Source organism: Amblyomma maculatum, chromosome 5 (assembly GCF_055883805.1).
Source record: "Amblyomma maculatum isolate TAMU_Amacu chromosome 5, ASM5588380v1, whole genome shotgun sequence".
Taxonomy (NCBI): domain Eukaryota; kingdom Metazoa; phylum Arthropoda; class Arachnida; order Ixodida; family Ixodidae; genus Amblyomma; species Amblyomma maculatum.
Genome location: NC_139348.1, coordinates 108,992,864 through 109,019,058, shown reverse-complemented (window position 1 = coordinate 109,019,058; position 26,195 = coordinate 108,992,864). Strand labels below are relative to the sequence as shown.

The window sequence follows — 26,195 nt, the reverse complement described above, 5'->3', positions numbered from 1 at the left end:
GGACCGCCTTTTTTTGGTTGGCCATTTCAGGTGCCGCTTGCCAGTTTAGCTCGGAAGGGGAAGTGCTGTTGTCATTGTGAGCCTGTATGGTGTGGCAGGCGGTGTTAATTGTGCTGAGAGCAGAGACATATTGCTGCGTACATTTATTTAATCATGTTTTGAACCGCAGTCCTCTAATTTTGACCTCTGTTTTGTGCCATTGCTATTTGTTTGACAGTAAGGAGGATATATTCTTTTCAGAAATTGGTGCTTTTTGCCTTTTTTTTTATTTTTGCCGCTTGGGTTGAGTGGGTGGCTGCCAAAATGCACCATCTGTTGCAGGTTTGACTCCAACCGGATGTTTGGTGGCAAAATCACCAAGCACGTGACCTACCCGGAGCACCTGGAGATGCGGCCCTACATGTCGGACAAGCACGTAAGTGGCATGCCTCCTCATTCCCGAACCTCCCCACCGATGTGGCGCAGTGGTTAGGGCGCTCGACTACTGTTCCCAAGGATGCAGGATCAAACCCGGTCTCGGCGGCCGCTTTTCGGCGGAGGCGGAAGGCAGGGCGCCCTTGTGCTGTGCGATGTCAGTGCACGTTAAAGAACCCCAGGTGGTCGAAATTTCCTGAGTCTTCCACTGCGGCATCAGCCTGAGTAGCTCCACAAACCAAACCTCATTCCTGAGCCGAAAGGAGGGCGGCATAGTGGCCTTAAGGGGATTCCGCAGGCTGAACCTCGCTCAGCACGAGTGGCATGGATTGAGACAACGAATTGACGGGACACAGAGGTTTGAATGAGGAGTGGTGGGCCTTGCTCCGCTCCTCATGGGAGATGGTCTGCTCGAATCGTGGGTTAGATAGTAGGGACGAAGGAGAGAGTATTCTGTAGTGGTTGCGACTGTAGTGAATTCATGACTTGAAGAAATTGGCATCTCTGCTTGAAGCACGCATACTTTGCACACCACAGTAGGAAAGTGCTGAGAGGTGCTATTATAGCTCTGGAAGTGGGTTGAATTCAACTGATGGTGGTGGGTGATTTTGTCGGTTGTTGAGGCCAGAGAGCTGTGGTTGGTTGTCTCAACATTCGAGATCTGCAAGCGGTGAAGTTTTTCTCTCTTGTGGATGCTCTCTGCAGATTTTCTTGCACCTTCTGCGTGATGCACAAGTGTTTATGGTGTCCTTGATAGGCGTGGTGGCTGCTCTTACTACTACTCACAGGTGGAGTTGTGCGTATGGCAGACTAATGTAGTGTTTTAGTGATTTGCTGATGCCTGTTATGGCTGTACGTCATGTTGAAAGTTTATTGTGTACAGCGAATTGTGTGCAGTGAGTTGAAGTGATTTTAACCCTCGGTGGCAGTTAGGTCTATGCTTTTGGTACAGGGAAAGCCTAAAATTCGTCAGCTCAGCTGGCAGTTCGGACCTGCAAAATTGGGTAAAAAAAAAAAGCGAAAAAGGAAAATGCAGTCCAAGTGCAATACAGTTGAGGCTGCTAGATATGCTGTGTGTCATTGCAAGCTTGATTGCACTTCTACTTTGTTAATGTAGAGGCAAGATCAATGCTGCGATAGCATGCTGTATTGCAAAAAAAAAAAAAAAAAAAAAAACCTTCCTGCTTGTGCGGACCATCTTTCTGGTACGTACATAGCGTGATGGTCAGTGTGTTGTGTAGTTTGCCCAATGTTATGCCATATTGGATACTTCACAGTGAGGCTTGCTCTTCTGTGGGTTCACTACTATGTACTGTTGTGTATTCAGACTTGTTGAATTTGGACTTTTGTTTCATATATTTTATTCAAACTGGCGGTCCTGCTCTGTGAATGTGAAAGTGTGAAAGGTCTGGTTTTTTGTAAGTTTGAGTTATCAAGGTCCAGCTGTAAAACCTGTGATTATCTTCTGGGCATCTGAATTTGGCATCTTTCGCTCATTGGGCGTCGTTGAGGCATTGGAACGAGCGCATTTTGACTGCCTGCCACCTACTTGCAGGGTGACCCGGTGACGTACCGGCTGAATGCGGTGCTTGTCCACCTGGGAGCTAGCTGCAACTCTGGCCATTACTTCTGCTTTGTGCGCAACTCCAACGGCAGCTGGTACTGCATGGATGATTCCAGGGTGAGCACCGCTGCCTCCTCACCGCCCTCCCTCCCGCCTGTGTTGACTAGCGTTTCTAAAAGACGCTCAGATAAGTCGCACACTCTGAGACCTCACTTTATGCACTAGGCACTGGAAGATTTAGCAGTGCTTTGTATTGAAGCCCATGGGATACCTGACGGCGGTCCTGGGTAACCATTCTTTTCTCAAGCTTTCATCCCTCCTTGGGAATACAGGTGCATCATGGTCCTTCATCCTTCAAGGAATGCGCAAAGTTCAATTACTCGCGATTGGCACTCTAGTGAGGCAGTTAGCTGCAAGTAATTAGTGTGGGCATTAGCACTAGAACAAAGTGGATAGACGGAAGTTGGTGAGAATTGAGGCAGACATGGGTTTAGGTGCTCGGTGGACCAGAAAGGCACTGTAAGCGGCCCAGAAAGTACTGGGAAAACCTGGGTTTTACTCTACCACCCTGCAGCTAACTACACTGTATACGATTAAATGCCTGTACCTCCTTGTCGTGAATTCCTCAGTATTATGGAGTTCCTTAGTTTTGCAGCGCGTTGAATCGCATGTAGTAGAGAACAGCATGTAACGAAGGTGTTACGTGTTGGTTGACCTTGGTACAGCAATCTCGCTACTCCTGTCTGCTCTCTAATGCTAAGTTGCTTGAAATTTAGTCACCCGCGCAATAGTGATCTTATATACACTCATTTCTTCATTTGGTTTTCATCCTGCACTGTCCTTTCTTCGATTCTTCAAGCGAAATTCTGGATGGAATGAAGAATCGCGGGCTTCTTTCAATTCTGTTCCTTCCCGATTTAACTGCACTGCCATTTTTCCAGTAATTCTTCTTTATTGCAGGGCATCTTACTCTGTTCGCTTTTCTTATTTTTTCTTCCGCTTCTTAGTGTAATGCAGCATCAGTTGTAGCAAATCTGTTGCGCAGCTTGCTACTACCTATTGTGAATGTAGGCTGCCATGGTTGTGGGTTTTGGCTGTGGCGGCCGTATCTGGTTGGAGGATTAGAAAAAAAAAAGTGTCAAGTGGCGTCCGTGTGCTGTGCGATGTCAGTGCAGATCCCCAAGTGGCCAAAATTTACTGCGTAGCCCTCCACTACGGCTCCCCTTTCTCTCTTTCCGCTTTCACTCCCACCTTACTCCCTTCCCTTACAGTGTGGTTCAGAAGCAAGTGTGGCAGATACAGCGCCTTTGCTTTCCTGTGAACCAATTATTATACCCATGCAGTGCTGGCGACTACGGCCCTAAGTGGTGCTGTTTAAATCGAGAGCCCTCTTCCACGATGTCCCTTGTGGCCTGTGCGTTGCTTCGGGATTTGAAACTTCGCGCACCACCACTGCTGCGCATTAAATTTCAGAAGTGCTGTCTTGTTTCCATTTGTTGATTTATGCGTTTTCCGTGGTCCTTGACCTGCTGCAGGTGCATCAGGTGAGCCTGGGCCAGGTACTAAATCAGCAGGCGTATGTGCTCTTCTACGTTCGGACGCCGCCCGAGTCCCAGGAGAACCACACCGTCAAGGTGGGCGCGGGCTTCTACTTCTGCTGTCTGTTGGTTATCGTGCTTTGATGAAAGAAGGGCTACTCTGAGAGCGGGACTTTCAGGTTTTTATTGCCAGGAAAGTATTTTGAAAATTAGTGTTGTTTAATTGGTACAGAAGCAAGTCCTAAAGCGAAGTTGTTGGGTGTACCTCCTATAACAAAACACTTGGAACAAATACACAAAATGATCAAAATAGAACATTAAAATATGTTAAATTCCATGAACAACAAGAGCAACGGTACATTATTAAAAGAAAATCGTAACAGTGTGGTTATAACTTTGCTTATAAAAATGCTTAAATAGCAGGTGGGAAGCTCCTGCAGCCTCCTGTTGATTGCTGGTCAATTTTTGAGGAACCTGTCGAAAGTTTGCACTAGCTGCCGGTCGCGCCGTTGACAGTCGGCTTGTCATTAGGCAAAATGTTGACCTTTGTTATCGCTGTATAATAACCCAGATATTGATCCGAGGTGAATCAAAGTATTACTTGTACGAAATGGGCAGAACATCCTCTAGAAAATTTCAAGCACAACTATAGCAGTACAGTTTGCGTTTATTGAACTTATATTTATGATAACATTTCATAGCACAGTAAGATCTCAACGATACGGGATTGGTTGAAACAAATTTCAAGATATGAACTCCTAGTCTTAGCCGCAGCAACAGATCCGTTGCGACTTAGTCTTTGACCTGTAACTGAGTATTGTGCGAACGTCACGGGAGCACCTTTGTGCCGCCTTGTATGACTATCGGAAGTCATGACTTTGTTACTGACTTTGCAACTGTGTTATCCGCCATGCTGAGGCTTCGGCATGTGTTTTATTCTACACCTTTGTGAAAATGTATTTCTTTTCCGCTACTCTTCAAACAGAAGTCCAACTCCACTGCCACCCTGTCGAGCCGGAATAACGCAACCTCAGAGCCGCTCCGGAACGGGCAGATCTGTAAGTGTTTGTTACCTTTGTGGATAACCTGAGTCACTTTGAGAGGTTAAACCCTACAAACCAAACCAAACCAAATTTTCTTCTTTTTGCGAGCCTCAAATCATTTGCCCTAAATGGGCAGCTGCTATGTTTGGTGCAGGTTTCTCTTGAAGGAACAGTTGTAGTGAGGCATTGTACGAGCCAGTGACATATCAGCAGCTCTTAAAAAGTGTTGGCCCTTTCTTTGTCAGTGTAACAGTTAGAGGCATTGCATTACTTGCTTTGTTTGTTTTTGTCTTCAATTTTCTTCGGCTGAGGTTGTTCCATTGAAGCAGGCCGAAGGTGCTACCATGTCAAGTTCTTGCTTTCTCCCTGTATCGCCGATGGTTGATTTTCTCCTAAAGCTTGCCCGCACCACTGAGTGAAAGCTGGGACATTTTATTCTGCGAAGCCTATTGGATTTCCTTATGCAGGGTTCGCAGGGGTAGATTGTGTGCAGGGTACTTTGTTAGTGTGATGTGCTTTGCAGTTGAGCAGTTGTTTGATGCAACGTTGTGCTGCTTTCTTCCTCTGTAGTGATGCTAGGAACAATAAACATTATTTTATTTCTTAGTGCATTTGTTGTTTATCCTAGTTATTATAGTTATTTCAGTGTTATGCAGTCTTGAGTGATGTCTGCTGCTTCGAGAGGCCTATTATTAGAGAGTGGTCACCGGTGCCAGTGTTATTTGCGAATGTGTGGACGAGCGAGGAAAGAGGTGAGGTTTAGCGTTCTTGAAGGCGCAAGGAGGTGGCGGGGGTTGCGTGTGCTGCGTGCGGGCGAGTGGTTCTTGACGCCGAGGTCGTCGGCTCATTTGCAGCCGTGGCCGCGGAGAGGAGCACCCCGCAGCGGCCGAGGCAGCAGCCCCCGCCCAGGTCTCCCTCGTCACCCGCAGCCGTTGCCATAGCCACTGTTGCAGCCTCGGTAGGAAGCCAGCCCTCTCCTCTTCGGACGGCTGCAGTCACGGGCACACCGCTCCCTGCCAACCGGCCAAAGATTGCATTTGGCATCGGCGGGCCGTCTACGGCGGCAGCAGCTAGCTCTTCTTCCCCATCCACCTCGTCAGCCTCATCGTCGCCGTTGAAACCTTCTGCATCAGCTGTGACGATGGCGACGAAGTTAATGGACAAGCCGGTGGAGAAGCCAATAGAAAAGCCACTTACTCCACTTGTGCTCGGGGACATGAGCCTGGTACCTTACGCCGGGGACTCGTCGGATGCCTCAGATAGTGACAGAACGGACGGCACAATTGACCGACGGAAAAGCGGTGGGATGGCGCAAACGCATCATGCACCTGATGTCCTGAGACCCAAGAGTTCTTCAACATGGCTAGTGTCCGATGTCAACCTTCTCTCACCTGCAGTGTCCGTAGAGTCCAGCACGACTAGTGTGAACTCCACAACGGACTGGAACGTGACGGACAAGGAGCGAGCCAGTGAGGCACGCAAGCCTGTGGCTGAAGAGTTTCCAGGCTGGACTGTGGTCGAGCCGGCGCCGGCATCAACTGGACCTGCTGTAACTGACGGGGCGACACCAGGGAGCTCAAAGGAAGCAGCTGCTTCCTTTTCGAAAAGTGTCGAAGCTTCGACAGGGTGTGAGGAGAGTGCTGCTTCTAAAGCAGCCAGCGATCCGGTCGCCGGGGACGACGACACTGCCGCCACCGGTGCGGACAAGAAAGAACAGCAGCTGCTGCGGCCCTTTCTTGGTGACGGACGCGCTGACGTCATCGACGTCGATACCGCGGAGACTGGGCCTCCTGGTGACAGTGCGGGATGCAGTGACGCGCTGCCTTCAGCGGGTGAATCTGCAGGCACGTCCGGCGGCGTCGCCCCCGACGTCGAGCCCCCGGTGCGGCCTGTTGTGCCTCCGCCGAACTCGACGCCGGCGCCGGCTCCCACCAGCAACGGATGTGTGACGGCTGACACGGATGACAGCAGTGATTCGCATGAGTGGGTTGAACGGACCAAGGAAACACTGGCTGCCGAGCGGCGACACTCTGCCGGCAGCAAAGGTAAAAAGAAAAAGTGTCGGCTTGTCCTCACCGAGAGATGCTGTGGTTGGGTGGGAAGTGTCTTCTGCATGGGTATGGGCAGGGTATCTCAATCTTTTCAGCCTTGGGATATGTTAATGGCCTCCTAAACATGCTAAAAAAATTATGCATGCTGTGGCTTCCCAAGTGTCCCATTTCATTTACTGATGTCTGGATGTGTAGTGAACCAACATGACATAGTTAATGGTATGATTAGTGTCAAATGGGGGGGGGGGGGGGGGTGAAGTCAGGTATGCATTGAGGTGCTTAAACCCTAAACTCACTTGAATACAAACGGAGGTTTTGCAGAATCTGGTGTGTTAGCCCCTTGTTATGGATACAATAAAGGATCATTAATTTGAAGTCAGTGGGACCATGAAAAGTATCATCGAACAAGTAGAATCCCCTCTTTTGTAAAGTCACTTGGGACTGACAAAAATGCTTACTGTATCAGGCACTACATAGGTTGGTAATAATGACGTGGCCCTGAAGATGCTGTCTGGTAATTATATGGCTACATACTCAACACTTCTTGTTGGTTTATAAAACACAGAAATACCTTCCAACCTTCTATTATTGTCTCTTTATATGGTTTTTTTTTTTCTTCTTCTTTTTTCAGTTATGACTTTATGTAACGAGGCTTTTGATTTCATTCACACCTTGTGGAAGTTTTGATTGCTTTAGCATGAATGCAACGTGGCTGCGAATACGGAGCGTTTGATTTCACGGGAAACTGAGGCTTTTGATTAGCACTGCAATCGTTTTCGCTTTCCTTGTGTCATTTAATCGTTTAAGAGGCAGTAGTTGAGAAATGCGCGCTACACAGTCAAGTACGGCAAAACCGCACGTGCCATGTCACCGTACCTCCACTAATTGCATCCACTGCCTCGCGCGTAGCACTGCCCATTTCTGCAAACGTTCGGCTGTTTCTTCCTTTCCAGTCTTCTGGCTGCACTCTTAATTCCTCAGCGAACCTCGCCACCTTTTTTCCACGTTTGTAGCCAGCTTTTTCTTATTTTCCTTCCTGCTCACCGCATGCTTTGCCTCGCGGCTCCAAGGCCCTCAACAATTTTGCTTCTCTGCGAAGCTCAAGAGCCTAGTAGTGAAGCCATGCCATCCCTAAAAACAAAGTGCTGTTTTAGTGTTTTTGAAGCGACAGCTTCACTGCGCCGTGGGTCAGCCAAGGTCATACTGTCGGGCTGCTTGTCCTTTGACGAGCCAGAGGTCACAGTGTGGATTTATAGCTTAGTCATGGTGCTACTACCTATGGAGTACCACCACTTGGCTTTTGGCAGCAGGTACAGCGTCTCATATTCTCTGTTGTGGTTGAGATTGTCCTTGAATCTGTAACGTTGACTATTTAACCACTGCAATGCCCTTTTTAAGCCTAACCAAAGCAAAATAAGCAGTATGGCACTTTCGCTTTTTAATAAGGTCTTGCTATAGCAGGGTTCTACTGCCTCCCTGCTTGGGTTTTCGAATGAACAGAACACAGTGAAAAAAATATATATATATATGGGACACAGACAAAATATTTATTTTCAGGAACAAATTATTTTTATTGGACAAAGCTTTTCATTGTTGCCATATACTATTGCTCTCTAAAAGTTCACCCTCCATATTGTAGCCTTTGCTGGACACCGCCGCCGCACTTTTTTTGCATACTTTCTCACAGGATCTGCAGTCGCGCACAATAAGCTTGAAACGATGCAACCCAAGGGCAGCAGTCAAGGGCCAATGGGGTCCAAAATTAGCAAAGATTACAACGCTTGGTAATGCAAAATTTGAGTGAAGTTATTTTGATTTTCCAATATGGGGCTGAGAGATGTGTATATGAAGGTGCATTTTGAACCTGCTCTATACTTTTCCCACACACAGCCATCCTTCAATAAGAGGCGTGGCACGATTGCTCACTCGCAGCATCAACTTCTTCGAATTACCTGGGAATTCTAAATACTGGGTTCGAATTATTGAGGCGTTTGAGATGTAGTTGAACCCCGTTATAGTAAACTCTGATATAGTAAAACCTCTGGTATAGTAAAGGGAAACCAAAGTCCCAGTTCATTTTCCATAGACGACTGTACATTTTTCCTCCTATAGTAAAGACATTTTTGGTAAAAATCGGTTTTAGTAAAGTGCGTGTGGCCACGGTGACTACTTTTCATGAAATGATGTCACCGCCCGCATCCTACGTAGAATCGCGGAGCAAAGATTTTTTTCTTCCGGAAATTAAAAAAAAAGTTTTTCTTTAGATGGCTTTACCACTAGGCTAGCAGCATTCAGGAGAAGCCAACTTTACGTACGCCTTGAAGTCGTGAGGGAAAGCATGCAGCGCATAGGGGAAAAAAAGGCTGTCTACAAACGTGAAAGGAAGGCGGCGCAGTCCATTCAGAAAGTAAAGGAGAGTAAAAGTGCAACGAGAAATAGGGAAGGGAAAGAGACGGGTGAACATTTGCAGCACCGTGCAGCACGAGGCAAGAAGGGGAGCATAGCGTGTGTGGCCTTGCAGCACATAATTGCCGCGCGCGTTTATCATCTAATATTGCCTTTTACAAGACAGAAAGGGCGGAAAATGAGTCATGTTCATGCGAGGCTTTGCTTTTCACATGAAATCAAAGTTGGTTGTATTCATTGCCACACAGTCCTCATGCTTAAGAGGTACTTCCACAAGATGTAAACGAAAAATTTTATAACGGAAAAAATAGCATGAAGAGGTGATAGGAGAGAGATGGAAGGCATTTCAGAGTTTATTTTTTTCAATAACCAACCAGACATGTTCAGTAAATAGCCATTTAATAGCATCTCCAAGACGATGTCATCACCAAAAACTGATATAGTAAAGACCGTGATATAGTCAAGATTTTTGCTGACCACTATAAAGGGGTTCTATTGTAATTGCAAGATTAAGCTTAAACTGCGTTGGTTGGCGGTCCGTCAAACCACGGATGACATTGTGTCAGGCGTTTTTTTTATTGCGCTAGCGCAAAAATGAATTTAGCTTTTCTTGGAGGAGTTACTGCAACACCCGGACTGAAGTGTGAATTCTTCCGCGAATAAAGTCACTTTGCCCTTATTACCTTCCGGCAACCATGGAAGGTTTTCTTCTTTGTTCATTCAAAGTGCTCCTCAGCGCTGACTTTGCTTAAGTGTTTCTCTTTTGAATTCGTGCAGTCGTATTCATTGTGAGAGCTGTTTGGCTTTGGCTTTTAATTAAACCAACTTTCTCTCTCTGCAAAAGGATAGTGATTTGGGCCAGCTATGTCACGGCATCACAAGGACAAGCACGGAGGCAAAGGAAAAGCATTCTCTTTCTTTATGCATGTATGCTTGTCCTGTTGGCTTAACAGGTGAAAGCGCATTTCATCAGGATGCATTTTCTTTTGCCATTTTTGTGCGTGCACGTGTTTATAGCCGATTGTCATTTGCTCTAGCACTTCATTTATCACACTGCACCCTGTTCATGTATGGTTGGCAATGTTGTGGATGCCAATGGCGTTCCTATTTGGACCATCATTCAAGTTGTCTTGCTTTTGTCTGGCGGGCGTGTTGCATCATGCTGCAGTCTCTATATCAGCTATCCAACACTTCAATCACTTTCTTCGCCATCTCTACGTTTAAGTCGAGGTGGAGTGCTTGGACTCTCAACATTTTTGCTCCTGGGACTTTGCGCCACATCTCCCACGACGCATGATGTACTGGCCTTTGCTGTAAAACCACTCCAAGCTTAACGCTTTTCCTGAGCTGGTGTGCTTTGTGTGTTAACGGGCAGCGTAGTGATGCACTATTGTTTCGTCACCTCTTGTGCAGCCCCTGTTCACAAGTGGGATGCGAGGCCTAGTGTAAACGGCTCCAAGGATGCGTCGACTTCTCACTGGAATGGGAACAGCAGCAACAACAACAAGAAGCAGACAGACATCACAAATTACTTCCACAACTCCGGATCTCGACAGTATGGCTACGCCGTGAACGGTTGGGGGCGGGAGGTGTCAGCGACCGGAGGAGGCGGTGGCGGCTACCACAATGGCTATGGCAGTGACCGCGGAGGTGGCGGGGATGGCTTCTACAGGGACAAGCGGAAGTACTACGATGACTACGACAACTACGACGACGAGTATGACAAGGGCAAGGTGTGCAGCTGGCCTGAAGAAGGGCAGATCCTTCCTTCCTTTCTACATTCTTTCCCTTTATGATTTCATGTACAGTGCAGTTTTCGGTAGTTATGTCTGCATGTCTGTTAATGCCACTCTGGTCAAGGGCATTCCTATGTTCTCGAAATAGCAATGTGTTAGTTTAATGTGTCAATGAAAATGGAGGCTAATTACCTACCAAGTGTAGAGCTGTGGGTAGGTGTGTAAAACAAGAGTAACATTATTAGTATTGGCGGAGGGAGGGGATTGGGTGCACCCAAGCTGAGGGCAAGGAACCCGGGATTTCTGTTGATTCAGTGTGCACACCTGTTACCAAGCTTCTGCTAACGCTTGTGGTGTGTTCACACCTTTTTTTTTATTCTTCCTATTTGCAGCAAAAGCGGAAGAGTAACGGCTTTGGCCCACACACTGGCTCGCACTACCGCAATGGCCCCAACCCGTTTCAGGAGGCACATAACTTCAGGAACCAGCAGCGGGGTGGTAACGGTGGCCACCGGTTCCATCACCAGGTTGGTGTGCCACATTAACCGTTTCAACAGTGGCCGTGCTTTGTGGTGCGGTGGTTAATGTAAAGTTTGCCACTCTTGGTGAATTTTTGGAAGCTCCAAGTTGCAAACTTGTCTGCTGTCATGCAACTAATGTTTCGAGGGCAATTCTAAGAAAGAAAAAAATGCGACCGCCTAAATAGACCCCTCCGAACCGCAATTGCATGAAAAAGTGGTGCTCACGAACTTTGTGCATGCCATGGCACGTGTTATGGCAATGAGAAGTTCCCCACTTCCAAAATATAGCTAGTCACTGCGATCGGGCACGTGCGTCGGCTGGTTGAGTCGCTGTTTATTTTGATTTTGGAATGCCTCCATGCTGTTCTAATGTCCACGCATTTACCAGGTGTTTTTGTTTGCTTATTAATTTAAACTTTCTGCAGATAGTTCTTTTAAACCCTGTGCGAGATAGTGGGTACAGTCCAAGGTTGACATTATGTGCATGATAGAGTTCAGTGGTTTAACTATTAATTTAATAAAATAGCTAATCAACTATTTACTTTAGGGCCCAGTGTATCAAGAAGTTGAAGGCCATAAAAATAGAAGTTGTGTCCAGTTTCAAATTTTCTTTATTGACAGTGCATTTCGAAATATTTAACATCTGAAATATGTATGTTTTAGCTTCAAAGTTGGCTTCCTGCAATCTGCGTATTTAAAATGGCATCGCTGGGCATGGTATTGTTGCAGAAAATATGTTAACTGTTTCTTCAGCATAAAATAGACAAACGACATCTGTATTTGCTGCATTAAAAATGCGAGCGGTGCCATTATATAAATTTGCATTGTGGAAAGCCAACTTTACGAGCTGAAAAACGCACATTTTTGATAAATGTTTGAAGCTGCATTGCCGATAAAGTTTAAAAACTGCATGATGATTCCGATGCGCTGCAACTGCGCACTTCACCAAAACTCTTCACCCCACAGACTCAGCAGTAGAGCATCCTCAAAATGTGACAGGGCTGTTTTCTGATGAGGTTAAAGGACCATAGACACCAAATTTTGGTGGCATTTTTCTTGTCATTGATGCGCAAGTTATTCCTGTATATTGATCCGCACGCAGTCTTCGCTTACGACCACTAAATAATTTTTAATTGAATTTCTTTTTCTCAACAGTTTCAGCTTCAATATCCGAGAGATGGCTGTGACGTCACAGTAATGTCTTGATGTGCGGCATGAAAAAAACAGCGATATAATCGCTCATTCTTCACTTGTAATGATTCCTGTTATTGAGGCAGGCTGGCTTTATTGTTGTAGTGAATTCAAATGACACAGCCATGATTACATAGCTGTATTTTCATCCCTCGCGTGACCGAGACTTGACTGTGACATCACAGCCATCGCTTGGCTGTTGAAACCGAAACAGGTGAGAAAAAAAATTCACTTATATATAGGCATCATTACAAATGATAAAACACAAACCCAAAAATTAGGTGTCTATAGTTCTTTAACGAGATTCTACTGCATCAAGCTGTCATAATAGCCGCTCGAAGAATTGATGCAAAAGTACAGCAGTGTTGTTCGCGTTTATCAAACGCCTGTTCATCTGAAAACATTTATGTATCGAACTGCGCATCCTGTCCCGCGAGTCCCGCTCGCGAGTCACCCGCACCGAAAAGTGAATTTTTGTTGCTTGCTTTCCTCTGAAGTGCTGTACTTGAGGAATGCTGCACAGTTGGAGTGCGGTTGGCCATGAATTTTCATAACTGTAGTGCTGTGAAGTGTCTGTCTTAAGTGGATTCTTTTAATTTTCTCGCCTCTTTGAAAAACCAGGCACTTCCTCACATATTTTACCCAAGAGTGCAGTTTTCTTGGGTTCCTTCTGTATATTTAAGAAAAAAAAAATTTCACCAGCATCAGTTGCTGGATTGTCACTATAAGATACTTTTTCCTTACTGTACAGATACTGAATGTTCAGTGATTTTTTCATCATATTCACATTTGATTCAGGGTCGAAAATTTCAACATTCATAACACCTACACGTTAGTTGTCTACGTGACTAAATTGACTGCTATTGTCACAATCTGTAGGTAAAGGCCTGTAGTAAATTTGTAAACGCAGATGAAAACACTACCGCTTCAGTTTTTGAACTGAAGGAAACGACGTTCTCCATAGGACTGCAGCTCAAGAGAATGAGGTACGCTTTTGTGTGCAGCAAATTGAAAGGCGAAGCTCCCGTGTGAAGTGTGATGTCTGTAAAGAACTCCACATGGTAAAACATTCCAGAGCCCTCCACTGTGGCCTCCCTCGTAGCCTGAGTCGTTTTGGGACATTAAACTCTCCATACCAAATCAAACGCAATGCGCAAGGTGTGCCGGAAGCTTAGTGCAGATGTGGCATCCACTGATGACAACTTGCATTCTTTACAACACCTAATTGAGCCACTTTAGCATTTGTAGCATGGCGTATACTGTTCTCTCTGGGTGGTTCCTCAAGAATTATAGTCAAACAGTTGGCTGTGGCCTTCCTTTTCCTTGCCCCTGACAATGCAGCAAAATGAAATGCATCTCACTGTATACTAGCAGCAGTAAAGGTTGTGAACTGGGTGCTGTAAGAGCTAGCAAGGCGTTACCAATGGGCGTTGCGACATCCGGCACACCATCCAAGTCTCGTGTTGGTTTGGTGTACAGAAACGCACCCGATTTCATCTTGCTTCTCCACTTTAGAAAACGAGTTTTCCCTAGTTTAAAAAAGAAATGGTGTGCCATCAACTTCCGTGTCCATGAACCGGCCGTTGGTCCTCACCAGTAGACTGTGCAATCTGCTGTCTGACAGTTTTTCCAAAGTTTTGGACTACGCATGTGTGACCTGGACCTTCTAAGTGTGTGCCGTCAGCTGGTGCATATATATATATATTGTTACTTGCTTCACTGGTGAAGCTGTGTGAGAAATCCTTCTCTGTTAATTTCATAGTGAAGTTATTGGGCTTGTGGTGACAGGTAGCTGCTGTAGACCTCTCAAGGTAGGCGAGGCCTATACTCGGGGTTGGAGAAGTAGGCTGCAGGTGCGAAGCATCCCTGACTGTGCTATACTACCAAATAGTTAGGCCGCAGACCAGTGCACGCTTGCCTGAAAGTCTTAACTAGGCTTTTCCGCAAAATGAGTCACTGGATATGACGTCGGCAGTCATGACGGAAGTGAGTTGGGGTGTGAAGAATTCAGAATTAATATTGAGTCAGTAATCACTAATGGTGGTAATTAATGGTGAAAAATAATTAGTTGCGGCAATGAGTAGTAATAATTTGATAGCAGTAATTCATGTTAGCACTTAAAATGAAGAGCAAACATAAAAGAAATCAGTGAAATGAAAATAATTAAAAAGGTAAAGTAGGTCACGGCACTGCTCTTTTGCACACTCCCACTGCAGTGTCTGCAGTTGCCTTCTAGTTATTATTGCACACCCCAATCATATATTACTGTTTCAAATTGGTTATATTTCTGCTTTATAGCTGCGATAGAATGGATATTGTTTTTTTTCCCCTGGACTGTGCCATAGCTCACTGCCAGGACACATCTCCATTTTCAACACGATTGCACTCTGATTTGCACATTGTTTAGAGACCACCACGTCAATTGCAGCAGGCCATGCGTCATTAACACCATTAACTCGAGCGACAGCAATAAGTATCCAAGACCATCCTGCCAGTCCATCCGATCGACACTGTTTAAATTCGAGATGAGGCCTTTTACGGTGGCGAACGTCCGGTTGGTGCTTACTGTGATGCCCACTCGTTTTCTTTTAACTAGGTCGAGGAAATGAAATTTCAGCCGAAAAGCAATTTCCGCAGTATTGCAGGTGCTGAAATTTTGTACTCTTGCAGGCTGTGTGATGTCAATGCACATTAAAGATACCCGCGTGGTCGAAATTACTCCGGAGTCGTCTACTACAAGCACCCTTTTCTCTCTTTCCGCTTTCACTCCCACCTTCCTCCCTTCCCTTATGGCACGGTTCAAGTGTCCACATAACATGTGTGACAGATACTGCCTTTTCTTTCCTCTGAACCAATTATTATTATTATTATTATTGCTGTACACTGTAGAGCCTGAAGTAGCCATTGTGAATATGTGCACATTCCTCAGCAGTGCGTGACTGTGTCTCGACAAAGTCTGGAGTGTTTAAGAAATATCAAACGAGGGCTGACAGTATTGTTATATAAATGCTGTGTAAGTTTGCCTTATTGGAGTCTGAAACACTGGTTGGCTACTGTAATACAATGCCTTATTACTCTTTCGTGGGCCACATGAATGATGTAGCAGTAAGAACCGGTCGCAGTATGAAAAAAAAAAAAAGTAGGCTTTCAATTGCTGGCAATGGCGACATCGTGATAAACGGCCGTGCAGCAGGTCAGGCTATCGACACCTTATTGAGAGTGGAACGTGGCATGTTAATCGTCATGGCAGTCGTTTTTGGAGCACCAGGCATAAGGTTATTCTTAAGCACATTTACTCTGTATTTGAGAACTTGTAAAGAAATGTCTGAAATTTTTAGCATTTCTGGATGCACAGCATTCAGTTCATTAGAACAAATAAATGTTCGACATTGAAATGTTGAGTGCACGCTGCTCCAGGAGACCTGGGGAGAGCTTCGGTGTTTTTTGTGGTTGCCCTTTAATGTCTAGTGTAAGCAGCCAATGCATTAACACTGATGCTGGGCTGTTTTATTCTCTCTGCCATTTCCCTCTGCCCAGTTTCAGAGGTTCCATAAGGGCCCGCCACCGTTCTACGCACGACACCACAACCGGCAGCACACCGGCTACGGGCCACCCCGACGGAAACACCATTACAGCCGCACGCGATAGTGACCAAGGTGTCGGAGGAACAGTTCCACGTGTTACAGCCAGTGCAAGTGAAACCAGCTGGAGAGATAACCGCATCAGCCAGACGGTTGTGGCCGATCACTGTTGAGTGGAGTTGTTGCCAACACCTCCTCGATTGGTGGTGCAGAAGTGATGGATCTGTGTCCACCTGTGGGGTCGATACTGGATACGCTACAACCAGTATGAAAAATGTGGACTGGTGCAGAGAATACGGTGTTGTGGCTTTGGCACACTGTCGCAGACTGGTCGTCCATCTCTGCAGTGAACTAACACGTTGTGTTGAATAATGGGGGCACAACGTCCATCGCCCCCGAACGCTCTTCGAAGCAGTGTCTCATCATTGTCGGTGTTAAGGACAGCGGGTTCTCGTATGCTTGCGGTGGTGATAGTTCCGCCGTGTCTATCAGGCCAATGTTTACCCACGTGCTGCGCTTGGCTGAAAAAGAAGAAAAAAAAATGCACTGCCTGCTTTTGCTGAACTAAAGCGGTGTGTGGTGTGAATGGTGTTCGGGCCGTGGCCCACTTGCACCTAGGACGGTTCAGGTTGCCGAGTCTTGCCCTCATACAAAACCGTGGTCAGTCGAGGCAGTAGTGACGTAAGAGGAGTCTTAATGGGATGCTGAAATGCCAATGAAGGCCACATCTCAGCTGCAGATGGTTTCATCTGGACTCCATACCACAAATAGCACCGAAAGAGAGACTATTACAGTGTCCCATTCTGTTTACGTTCGTCCTTCAGCTATGAATGCTGGTGGCACTATGCGCACATTCATTTTTTGCTGGAAAAGGGTCCTTTTTTTTTTATGTTTTATGCCTGTTTGTGCAACAGAGACTGTTCCTGTTCCTCTGTCCGTATAGTACTGTCAGAACAACAGCTATGCTTGTGTGCTGGGCTGTCTGTCCCACGAGTGAATGTGGTGGTGATGTTCTTGGGGGAGATTTTTTTTTTTTTTTCCTTGTGAAAAGTGTGGTTCGTGGGGAGCTGGTTAGAAACTGAAGATGGTTGAACATCGGTGGTGATTGCGCGAAAGCTTTTTTTTTTTTTTTTTTTTTTTAGATTTGTGCGTATGTGCGCTTCCGAAGTGGACATATAAAGTTTGTAGGACCCATTTACATGATGCATGTTTATTTCTTTCGGAGAGCTTTTTTTCCTCGAAATTTGTTTTGTACTCAATGCTGTTGTTTATAAGGTCGCTTAGAAATTGGGACCCGCAGCGTCTCGCACCCAGGTCACAACAGTCCTTGCAACTGTTTCCCACCGGCATTTGTGAAGCTGCAGCCTAAAAACTATGAAAAAAAAAAAGTAAAATAAAGCGCACTTCACTGCTGTGGAAAAACGAACCGGCCAGTTTCGCTTTGAATACCTTCTCATTGCTTCTTCCCCGAGTTCGTGTTTCACATGAGAAATCTAACTTCCAAGGAGAAATAAACCAAGCAAATTTCGTCGAAAATTGTACCGTTTTAGCGTTGAATAACACCGGTCCGCAGACGCGGCTTAGCTTCTTTTTTTTTTTTTTTTGGTGCGAGCTTTGATTTGAGATTTGCGCGCTGTAGGCCACGACAATGGAGTTCGCTCCGGCAATCGTTGCGCCAGCATTTCTTCCGCAGTACGGGTCATCGCGCTATTTAAACCACGTGCTGACGACGAGCTTCAGTCAGCTGATGCATACTAGATAAAACCGGCACTAAAGTCGAGTGCACCGCTGCAGATTCGACGTGCCGTGGAGCGCCTACGATGCCTTACTTCACAGGTAAGGCGCGCTTGTGAACTTGTTTGTTTTGAACCGCGGCGCGCGTGCGTAGCGATAAAGGAAAAAAAAAGAAAAAGGTAGAGGCAGAGCGCTGGTGGCGAGTGCTGGACGGCCCCTCATCATGTTCAGAAGTACGGCGTAGCTGCTGAAATTGTCATTCCTCGCTCAGTGCTAAAGGTTGGTATCGCAGAAGAGCTTTCAAATTAAAAACTCTAAGGGATCATTCGACTGTGCAGTTGATATTACAACTACCCGTTTAGTACTTTTTCCACGCAGAGCTGCTTTGAAAACAACCTCACGCACCACAAGCCGATGTGCCGCAGCACCGCTGGACGCTTCCGCGGGGAACTACGTTTTGTTTATAAAACTGCGCTCGCTGCACAAACAGGCGCAATTTGTCTGGCATCTGCAATTTCGCGCCTGAGAAATTGTTAATAAAAAGTTTTCGCCGCCTGCGTCCCATTCAGCGCGCGCTGAAGACACGTTTTGGCGGGCTGTTGTGCGGAAGAATACGTAGTCCGGCCGAACTGCAAGTAATAAGCAGACGGTAGCCATTTTGGTTGTGGACAAAGATATTGGCAATCTTTTTTGGGATTAAATTCTCTTTAAGTGCTCACTCTGCAGTTAATTCTCATCACGCGTTACTATGCTCCAGCAACTTTCTTATGTGTATTCGTAGCCATGGCTGATAGAAGGAAACTCCAAGGTAAGAAAAAACGTCTGTCAAAATCTCGGTGCTTGTTGCCTGCTAGACCTGTCTGCTGCTTGAACGGGTATCGTACACCGCTTTCAGCGGAGGGACTGCGCGTTAAGCCTAAGATGCCCTCGGACGAAAATCGGTGAATTTACAGCGAAAATCTGCGCCTAGAGTCTGCGAGTCCGCCGCGGCAGGGCAGGGGCAGGCCGTTCCCAGCCGTCCCAGACAGCTGCGCAGTGTCGAGACGAGTCGGGAGTGCCCTCCGCTGAGCCCGCTCCTCAGACCGCACGGGTGCCCCCCCATCAGCGATCCCCAGGACGACGTTTACGGTGCAATTTGACAGTTTTTCAGCGGCGTCGATACACGAGGTCGGACGTGGGCTAAGCGTCGTGTCGTCTGAGCGACACTTGCAGTTTCGTTTGCGGCTGCACCCATCCCTTTTGAGGTGCTCGGATCGAGCTTGTGCCTGTAGTAGGGCTTCGTGCTGGCCGGGGGTTCGACCGACGGAGCACGCTCGCCTCAAACGGGACGGTGTGCGGCTCGTCAGAGCAGGGGTGCGCTCTAGTTTTTGAACCCTGACCGCGACATCTCTACTCGTCCGGGGAGGATCGCCAAGCTAAAGAGAGAGGACACGGTCGCCGAGGCTTTTCCAGCGTTAGCATGCAGAGCCGTGAGAGCTAAATCCCCGTTTGCAGTTGTTTTTGCCGTCGTATCTACTGCTGTCGGTGATGCTGTGTGTTTGTGTGAGCGCCCAGGTGATGGTTGGGGGGGGGGGGTGAAAAGTCGTTTTCTGTGTTTGTTATTGGGCGTGCGGAGAAAACTTGTATTATTTCGAGCGTTGAGACGAGCAACGAAGGGACGTGTGTGCCGTGCGAAGTCAGTTTAATGTCTGTAAAGCCTGTTTTTGGCAGTACCATAAGCCTAACTCTTCGGGACTACTGTCCCGCTTTCGGGTACGTAGCCTCGACTGCTGTGTCGCGTGTTTTTGGACCAAGTAGTAGCCCGTGTGCACGGAGCGTGTTACGCTCGGAAAACTTAAGGCTCCCCCTTGCATTGTCCCTGTCCGTTGTTGCGGTTGTCGATTTTTGTACGCCGGCACTGGTTGAGAGTAGGTTGCACTGGTCGTTTTGTGGCACAATGCGGTGTGGCATTGTCGAAACGTCCTTTCGGGGTGAGCCTTGTTTATGAGTTATTTTCCGCTCGCTTCGAAGGTAGCAGTCGTCTACGCATACGGTCGCCGTGCTGTCTCGACCTCCTGTTGGTTGAACTTCAAGGCACACCTGCTCACAAACTTGTGGTTTCGCAAGTTTTGCAGCTGACTTCGAGCGAGCGTAGCAGGCTCCTCAGGTCTACTGCCATTCTCTGGCTCGCGACTAGGTTTTCGTTGTAACCTGCCACAGTGTGAGGTTCACGTATCTTTTAGTATAAACGCTTGTCCTTTTTGTTGTGCCGTTGTTCTGCTTCCTGTGGCGTTACTTTGCCTGAAGTTCTTCCGTGGTCTTTTGAGTGCGATCATATCTTACTTTCAGTTTCTCCCTTTCTTGTGGTTCCTATGGACAAGCCTACTTTTGCATAATTTTCATGGTTAATGTGCATCATCAAGGTTTGCTTCTGGCTTGTTTCTTTAGTGGTTAATAACGGGGGTGACAGTTGAAATCGTTATCTCGCAGATCTCCGTAAAGCATTGGCATGGGAAGCTTTTCAAATTGCCCTTGTTACGCAGTGTTTTTGTACAAACAGTGAAGGTTGTGACATCATTCATTGTGTTATGAAACAATAACTATTATGAAATAGTGCTTCTGAGTTCTGCTGAGGTTGTTGCATTAGTGCAGGGATAAGTACTATCAGTGTTGAATGCACTTGCTGAGGAATCTGCATGTGGTCTTTGTTAACAGCTTGTGAAGAATCAAACCTGCATTTTGTATTCAACTATAACCTGCTTTCAGGTTTCATTTGATTTGTCTCACAGTTATGCAATTGACAAGCATTAGCATACCTTTCAGCTTAATTCAACCTGATAATAGTGGAAATTCAGCTTCGTTGCAGTGCCATAAAGGTGCTTTTTTAATCTACACTTTTAATCTATCCTCTAAAGTACAGAGTCCAAAAAATTTATCTACACACCCTGGTTGCAAGAGATCAAATGTTGTGGTGTCAGATAGAACAATTCCCTAGTATCGCAAAATTAAAATGGTGTAAGGTACTATATGTGATAATTGTGTAGCTTGGAAAATTTCCCATCACATAACTGTGAACTGTAACGCGATTGTGTGCATTTGAAATTGGAATTTGGGTTCCAGAAAGTTTTCCTAGCTTTCAGTTGTGGCAAGGAACCTTATAGTATGGGATAGTGGTGTGTAGTGTAGTCTCTGATCAGTTATGCCAAGGAACCCTAAATGGGATAGCGATGTCTCTACTTTCTACCAAGAACCATTTTGCATTGAACCCTCTACGATTGCGCACCAGAACTGTTTTCAAAGAATTTAGGGCTTTTTTTTTTTTTCGCGAAATCAGATGACAGCAGCTACGTTTGACAGCCCTGCATCACAGGATGGTAGGGCCATTATCCCCCCCCCCCCCCCCTCAAATCACTTTTTCGAAAAGAGAAATGAAGATGGATGTCACAGGGCAGGAAGTGCTGTCTGACACCATACTTTTTTGTTTCCTCTCACATGTTGTTATGTTTAAATTACACAGATCTGTCACAGACTGTTTGTTACAGAAACAGTGTTTGGATAAGGGAAATAATTGTGCATAAATATTTGCTAGAAGAACAGGGCTTTAATTATGACCGTTCAGCATTCATGAATTTCTGTGGTTTTGCAAGAGATTCATATTGCCTGTGTGATCTTTAGGATTTTTTTTTTTTTTTTCGAAAAGTATAAATGTAAACTCTCAAATTGTTTTTTTTTTTTAGTTGAATGCAATACGTGCCTTAAAAGTTTCGTATTTTTTTCTTTAAGTTTCGTTGATTCATGCTCACTACCAGTGAGCTTAACGAGTTGTGCCGATTTTTTTGCAACGTGATACAGTGGTGTAGCACGAAACAGAATGGCAGTGGGCCTTCTTTGGTAGCTATTTTTTGCTATGTGTTTAGCGAAAGGAGTCTCTAATAGAACCTTTCTGTGCATGTATGCACATGTCTATCAATTTTAATTACTGATAGTAAAGGTTTGGTGTGGTTTCTCGTGACCTTTGACAGCTAATAGAAGAGGCCAGCTTTAACTTCGCTTTATGTAGCCTCGAGATCTATATTTATTAGGTTAATTGATGAGATATTTGTCGCAATTTTATTTTTGGTTAGAAGATAAAAGTAAGAGTGGGGACACTTCTAGTCAGTGGTGTAACTTCTGCTGCAGAGCGCACTAGTAGTGCATCTTGATGCTTGCAAATCTCGAGTTTTGCTTAAAGAGGGAATGCTACTGGGGGAAGGGGGGAGGCAAAAAAAATGTGACTTATATGTAATTCTTTCTGAGCTCGAACACCGAAGAAATAGCAGAGCAAGAAGAAACTGTTCGCATGTTCCTGGGTTGTCTTTTATGGCCCAATGGAGCTTTGGTTTCGGAAAAGGCAAAGGAGTTTGGGCACCTTCCACTATGCTAGTTGGGGCAAGCTAGTTATATCCTCCTAACCATGGGTTCCACCTGCTTCTTATTGCTCACCACCTTTCCAAAAGACATGGCATTTGCAATGACCTTTCCGGTAATCTGTGTCGTGGTGTCCAATTATCTGTGTGGCAACTGCGTAGGGCCATATCGCTCCAGTTTTCAGCTAAACAATTACGAGCTGTGCAATTGGCAAGTGTCAGAAAGTGGGGCGGCATTTTAATCCCTCCCGGCAATTCATTGTTAAAACATAAGTTCGGCACTGTTGCGTCCTTTTTTTCTGCCTGAACAGTTTGCATGTACAGAAACTCGAGTGCCAGGAAGTAGTGCAGCTCTCGTTGGGAAGTCCCATCAGCAGCTGCACATTTGCCAGCTGTGGGCAGTCGGTGTGCATGCGGGCGCTTGTGTGGCGTGGTTAATGACTGGAAATGTGATGCCACTGTGTCTGTGTATATATAGTTAAGTCTCTCTTTTTCTTTTCTTTTTTTTTTTTTTTTTTTTTTTGTGCTGACATCCTTGTTTTGGCCTGGTGCTGCTTTTGAGCGATGTGTCATCGTCCTCTCCCTTTGCCCCTCTGAACAGGAGAAATAGAACGGTGTTTAAAGAAAGTAACCGAAGGCGTGGAGCAGTTCGAGGACATTTGGCAAAAGGTAAACGGGCGGACCATTTTTTTTTTTTTTACCTCCATCGCAGCTTTGCACGCTCGTTGATTTTTCTTGATGGTTTTCTTCCCTTACATGCCCTGTCCACTTATCGCTTGTTTCAGTGATGATTTTTGTGTGTGTTAGTCTGAGTAGTTTGGCTATAGGTAATGTTGTGTTTTGTCATCGCCCGTGATTTGTTGGCGTTGACCACCGACAAAAGTTGTGCCTAGTGGCTGAATGGGGAAACGATAGTCATATGCATATAAGAATAATGGCTTTTCCTACTAGTTCTTTGTCTGAAATCAAACAGCAATGCTTTCAAGTCCCCCACTTCCTTTGAGGCATGATTTGTTCAGGGATGTGTCATTAGTGAGGAAAGTCACTCTAGTGCGAGATTTTACATAGAAAAGTGAAATATTTTTTTGTAGCTCCTGTCGTGGTTCCACGGGTTACTGTAGTGCGATGGCCTACCCTGTGCATTTTTGGGTGGCTAGTTTTTGTCGTGTGGAGCAGCTCTCGTTTCACTGACTTCGGTTTGTATTCTCCCTTTGCTGCTCACAGGTCTACAATGCAACCAACACGAACCAAAAGGAAAAGTATGAGGCGGATCTTAAGAAAGAGATTAAAAAGCTGCAGGTAAGGACCTTCATATGAGAATTGATGTCATACTTTGTTAGTTTTTATATGATTAAAGATGCTGTGTGCCAGGAATAACTGTCTGCTTAAAGTATGAGAGGTCTGCTGTTAAATTTGTTGTTGTTAGGCAAACCAATATGTTAGGCATTGAGGAGCAGCTTTTGAGCTTCTTGATTAGCTGTGCTTGGATGCAGCTGACATTTTCTTTCTAGTTCTGCTAAATGGCGAAACAGAGTGGTTCTGAAGGCTTCACTCTTCAGTATGTAAAGGACATTTTTTGGGGTAGTTGCACTGTTAGTGGTCAACACTTCACTACTATATCCTTGCTGACCTGCAGCAGTGGCTTATTCATTTGGATGCTTGACTAACGTGCCGGAAGACCTGTGTTTGATCCCGGCCATGGCGGCCATGTTTTGATGATGATGTCCCACAAAGCACCCGTATAGTGTTCATTGCATTGTCAGTCCATGTGCAAGGGGTTGGAATTATCCTAAGCCTTCCACTATGGCCGCCCTTGACGCCTCAGTCACTTTGGGAGGTTAAATGCCATGCTATTGATGCCTAAGTGTTTACACGTGCACACACACAGACAGAGAGAGAGGGAACTGAACGAAGTGCCTGACTTACAGCCTTCCACTCTACCTTATACACCTTTTCAATAAGGGCTCCCTGGGCGCTGCTATAGTACTCGCTGGACTGCATTTTGCACAGAAAAACCGGTTCCGCTGCGGCTTCCACTGTGCTAGCGACAAGCCCAAAATGCAGTCCAGCAAGCAATATGGTGGCGGCCAGCGACCACTTTTTGAAAAGGTGTATAAAGGGTGCTTGGCATGACAGACACTTGCATTTTTTGCTCTGCAGAGATTGCAGTTCATTGCTCTCGCATTAACTGAACCTCGTGCATTAGTTAGCTTGCACTTGCAACAGTTAAAACGATGCAGTTATTTTTTCTTTAGGTTGTACACTCTGCTGGAAGTATGCAGCTCCTTCCTTCAGAAATAGCCTCTATTCTAGCAAGCAGGTGATTCTTAAAAAGAGGCTGTGGTGGTGATTAAAGCTCAAATTAATTGTCCTCACTTGGTAGCCTGGGGGCTTTTGTGATCTTTTTTTATGTCCAATTCTATTAGACCTCCCAGATTAATTTAAATGTTTATTCACTTCAAAATCACATTCAGGCGGTTCACGTTGGTCATACTTGTTTACATTCAGAATCTTCCAGAGGGGACATTGGTTGGAGAGGTTTGTATATTGTAAATTGCTCGACCAAATTATTTACTGTGTCAACAAGAAGCGGAATTATGTGCCTGGCACTATTTTCCAGTCACAGCAGTTTTGCTCTGTACCTTCCTTAGTCAGCAATATTTTTCCCAACATTGCTCGCTTCAGGGTGAAGCAGTGATTTTTAACTTTTATGGTGGTTTGGCAAGTATAGCAGTAATGGGGCGTCGGTCGTGTTCAGTTCTGTATTTTAGATTCAGCTGGGCTCCCATTACTGATATGGCAGCAATGCACGTGTGGTGCAGCTGCTGACATCTAGGACTGTCGGCTGTTAATGCCTGCAATCCAGATGTGCATGTGCTCTCATTGAAGAAGGCTGTCGAGTGCTTCAGCTGAAATGAAATTTGAGAGCATGCCGCAACACGGAACAAGCATTTGGCATAGGCAAGCGTGCCTTACATTAAGTATGTCACTCTAACAATGCGTGTTCTCCAATAAATCGCTGTTCTGCGCACCCGTGTTGGCCTCACACTTATGCTTGCGTGAACTGTACATGGTGGGCTTATTCTGTAACTTGTCCCATGTTGCTGCATTAATGTTTTGGCTCTCGTATTGTGGTATCAACACCCGTCACACTTCGCTTCATGAATCAAGGCCACTGTGCATTGTGGACAAGAAATGTGCTCGATTGTTGTACTGTTTTATTATGCTGACATTATTGACATTGTGACATTATGTTAACCTTTGGTTTAGTCTCGGTTGACTGGGCTATCTCAAAAATTGGCAGTTGTACCCAGTCGGTATATTTAGTACCGGCTGCATTTAGACTGTAAAGCCAGGCAGTATGCGTTGAAACAGGATGGGAGCAGTCTTTTTGCTGTTGTAAATGGAAGGAGTGGGAGAACTAGCTTGCATTCGGGGCTCGCGTCTGAGTGGTTCACATAGCATCTTCAGCATAACTTGGCCCCTCTTGCATCATTCCAAATCGTGCTGTGTGTGCCCGGCAAAGACCACAGCTGTCCTGCTAGTTTTGTTGGCGGATTGGTCTGTCATGGAGATACAGTGGGTGCCAACCATTCTAACTTCTCTAACCACTTGTTCACTTTGCACTACGGTGTAGGAGTAATGCGTGTCATCTTCAGTGCATTTGTGCGAGTTGGTTCCCAGTGGGTTGATGTGCAATCTTCCATCTGTGTGGAATTGTGGCAAGGGCACTGACCTTGTGTGTGCCGCCTTCGTGCAGAGGTTACGAGACCAGATTAAAACATGGATGGCGTCCAGCGAGATCAAGGACAAGAGGATCCTTATGGACAACCGGAAATTAATAGAGACGGTGAGTGTCTGGGGACCTTGTTCTGTCTCATACCTGTACATGTGCACTTGTTTCTTATCCAGTCCTGCTTTTCGGGACTGTTATCGTTCTGAATGTGAGGTCGTAAACTCTCCCGCCAGTGTACATAATACCTCTGTCACATGGGAAGTTGACTGCATGAAATTAGCATCTCATGTAATTC

The 26,195-nt window shown here is 45.8% G+C and overlaps 2 protein-coding genes across 11 annotated transcripts in view; both read left to right on the top strand.

Annotated features, from left to right (window-relative positions):
* LOC146189203 (uncharacterized) overlaps positions 1 to 17,581 on the top strand; it is a 29,554-nt gene extending 11,973 nt beyond the window's left edge. For 2 of the 3 annotated variants that reach the window (XM_084604090.1, XM_084604091.1), the window contains exons 10-17: positions 322 to 415; positions 1,970 to 2,095; positions 3,514 to 3,612; positions 4,502 to 4,574; positions 5,414 to 6,604; positions 10,430 to 10,749; positions 11,145 to 11,279; positions 16,002 to 17,581. In XM_084604090.1, the coding sequence (XP_084460216.1) occupies positions 322 to 415; positions 1,970 to 2,095; positions 3,514 to 3,612; positions 4,502 to 4,574; positions 5,414 to 6,604; positions 10,430 to 10,749; positions 11,145 to 11,279; positions 16,002 to 16,112 (2,149 nt within the window). In that variant the 3' untranslated portion in view covers positions 16,113 to 17,581. The remainder of the gene's footprint in view (positions 1 to 321; positions 416 to 1,969; positions 2,096 to 3,513; positions 3,613 to 4,501; positions 4,575 to 5,413; positions 6,605 to 10,429; positions 10,750 to 11,144; positions 11,280 to 16,001) is intronic. The other variant, XM_084604093.1, reaches the window with a different exon arrangement.
* Positions 17,582 to 17,761: 180 nt separating this feature from the next.
* Not3 (CCR4-associated factor Not3) overlaps positions 17,762 to 26,195 on the top strand; it is a 54,720-nt gene continuing 46,286 nt past the window's right edge. Inside the window, exons 1-4 of one of the 8 annotated variants that reach the window (XM_084604098.1) lie at positions 17,762 to 17,881; positions 22,766 to 22,833; positions 23,389 to 23,463; positions 25,925 to 26,014. In XM_084604098.1, coding sequence (XP_084460224.1) covers positions 17,866 to 17,881; positions 22,766 to 22,833; positions 23,389 to 23,463; positions 25,925 to 26,014 — 249 coding nt within the window. In that variant the 5' untranslated portion in view covers positions 17,762 to 17,865. Of the gene's footprint in view, positions 17,882 to 18,364; positions 18,588 to 18,677; positions 18,947 to 18,967; positions 19,249 to 19,488; positions 19,532 to 19,617; positions 19,750 to 22,765; positions 22,834 to 23,388; positions 23,464 to 25,924; positions 26,015 to 26,195 lie in introns of those variants that run through there. The other 7 variants (XM_084604097.1, XM_084604096.1, XM_084604100.1 and 4 more) reach the window with 7 other exon arrangements.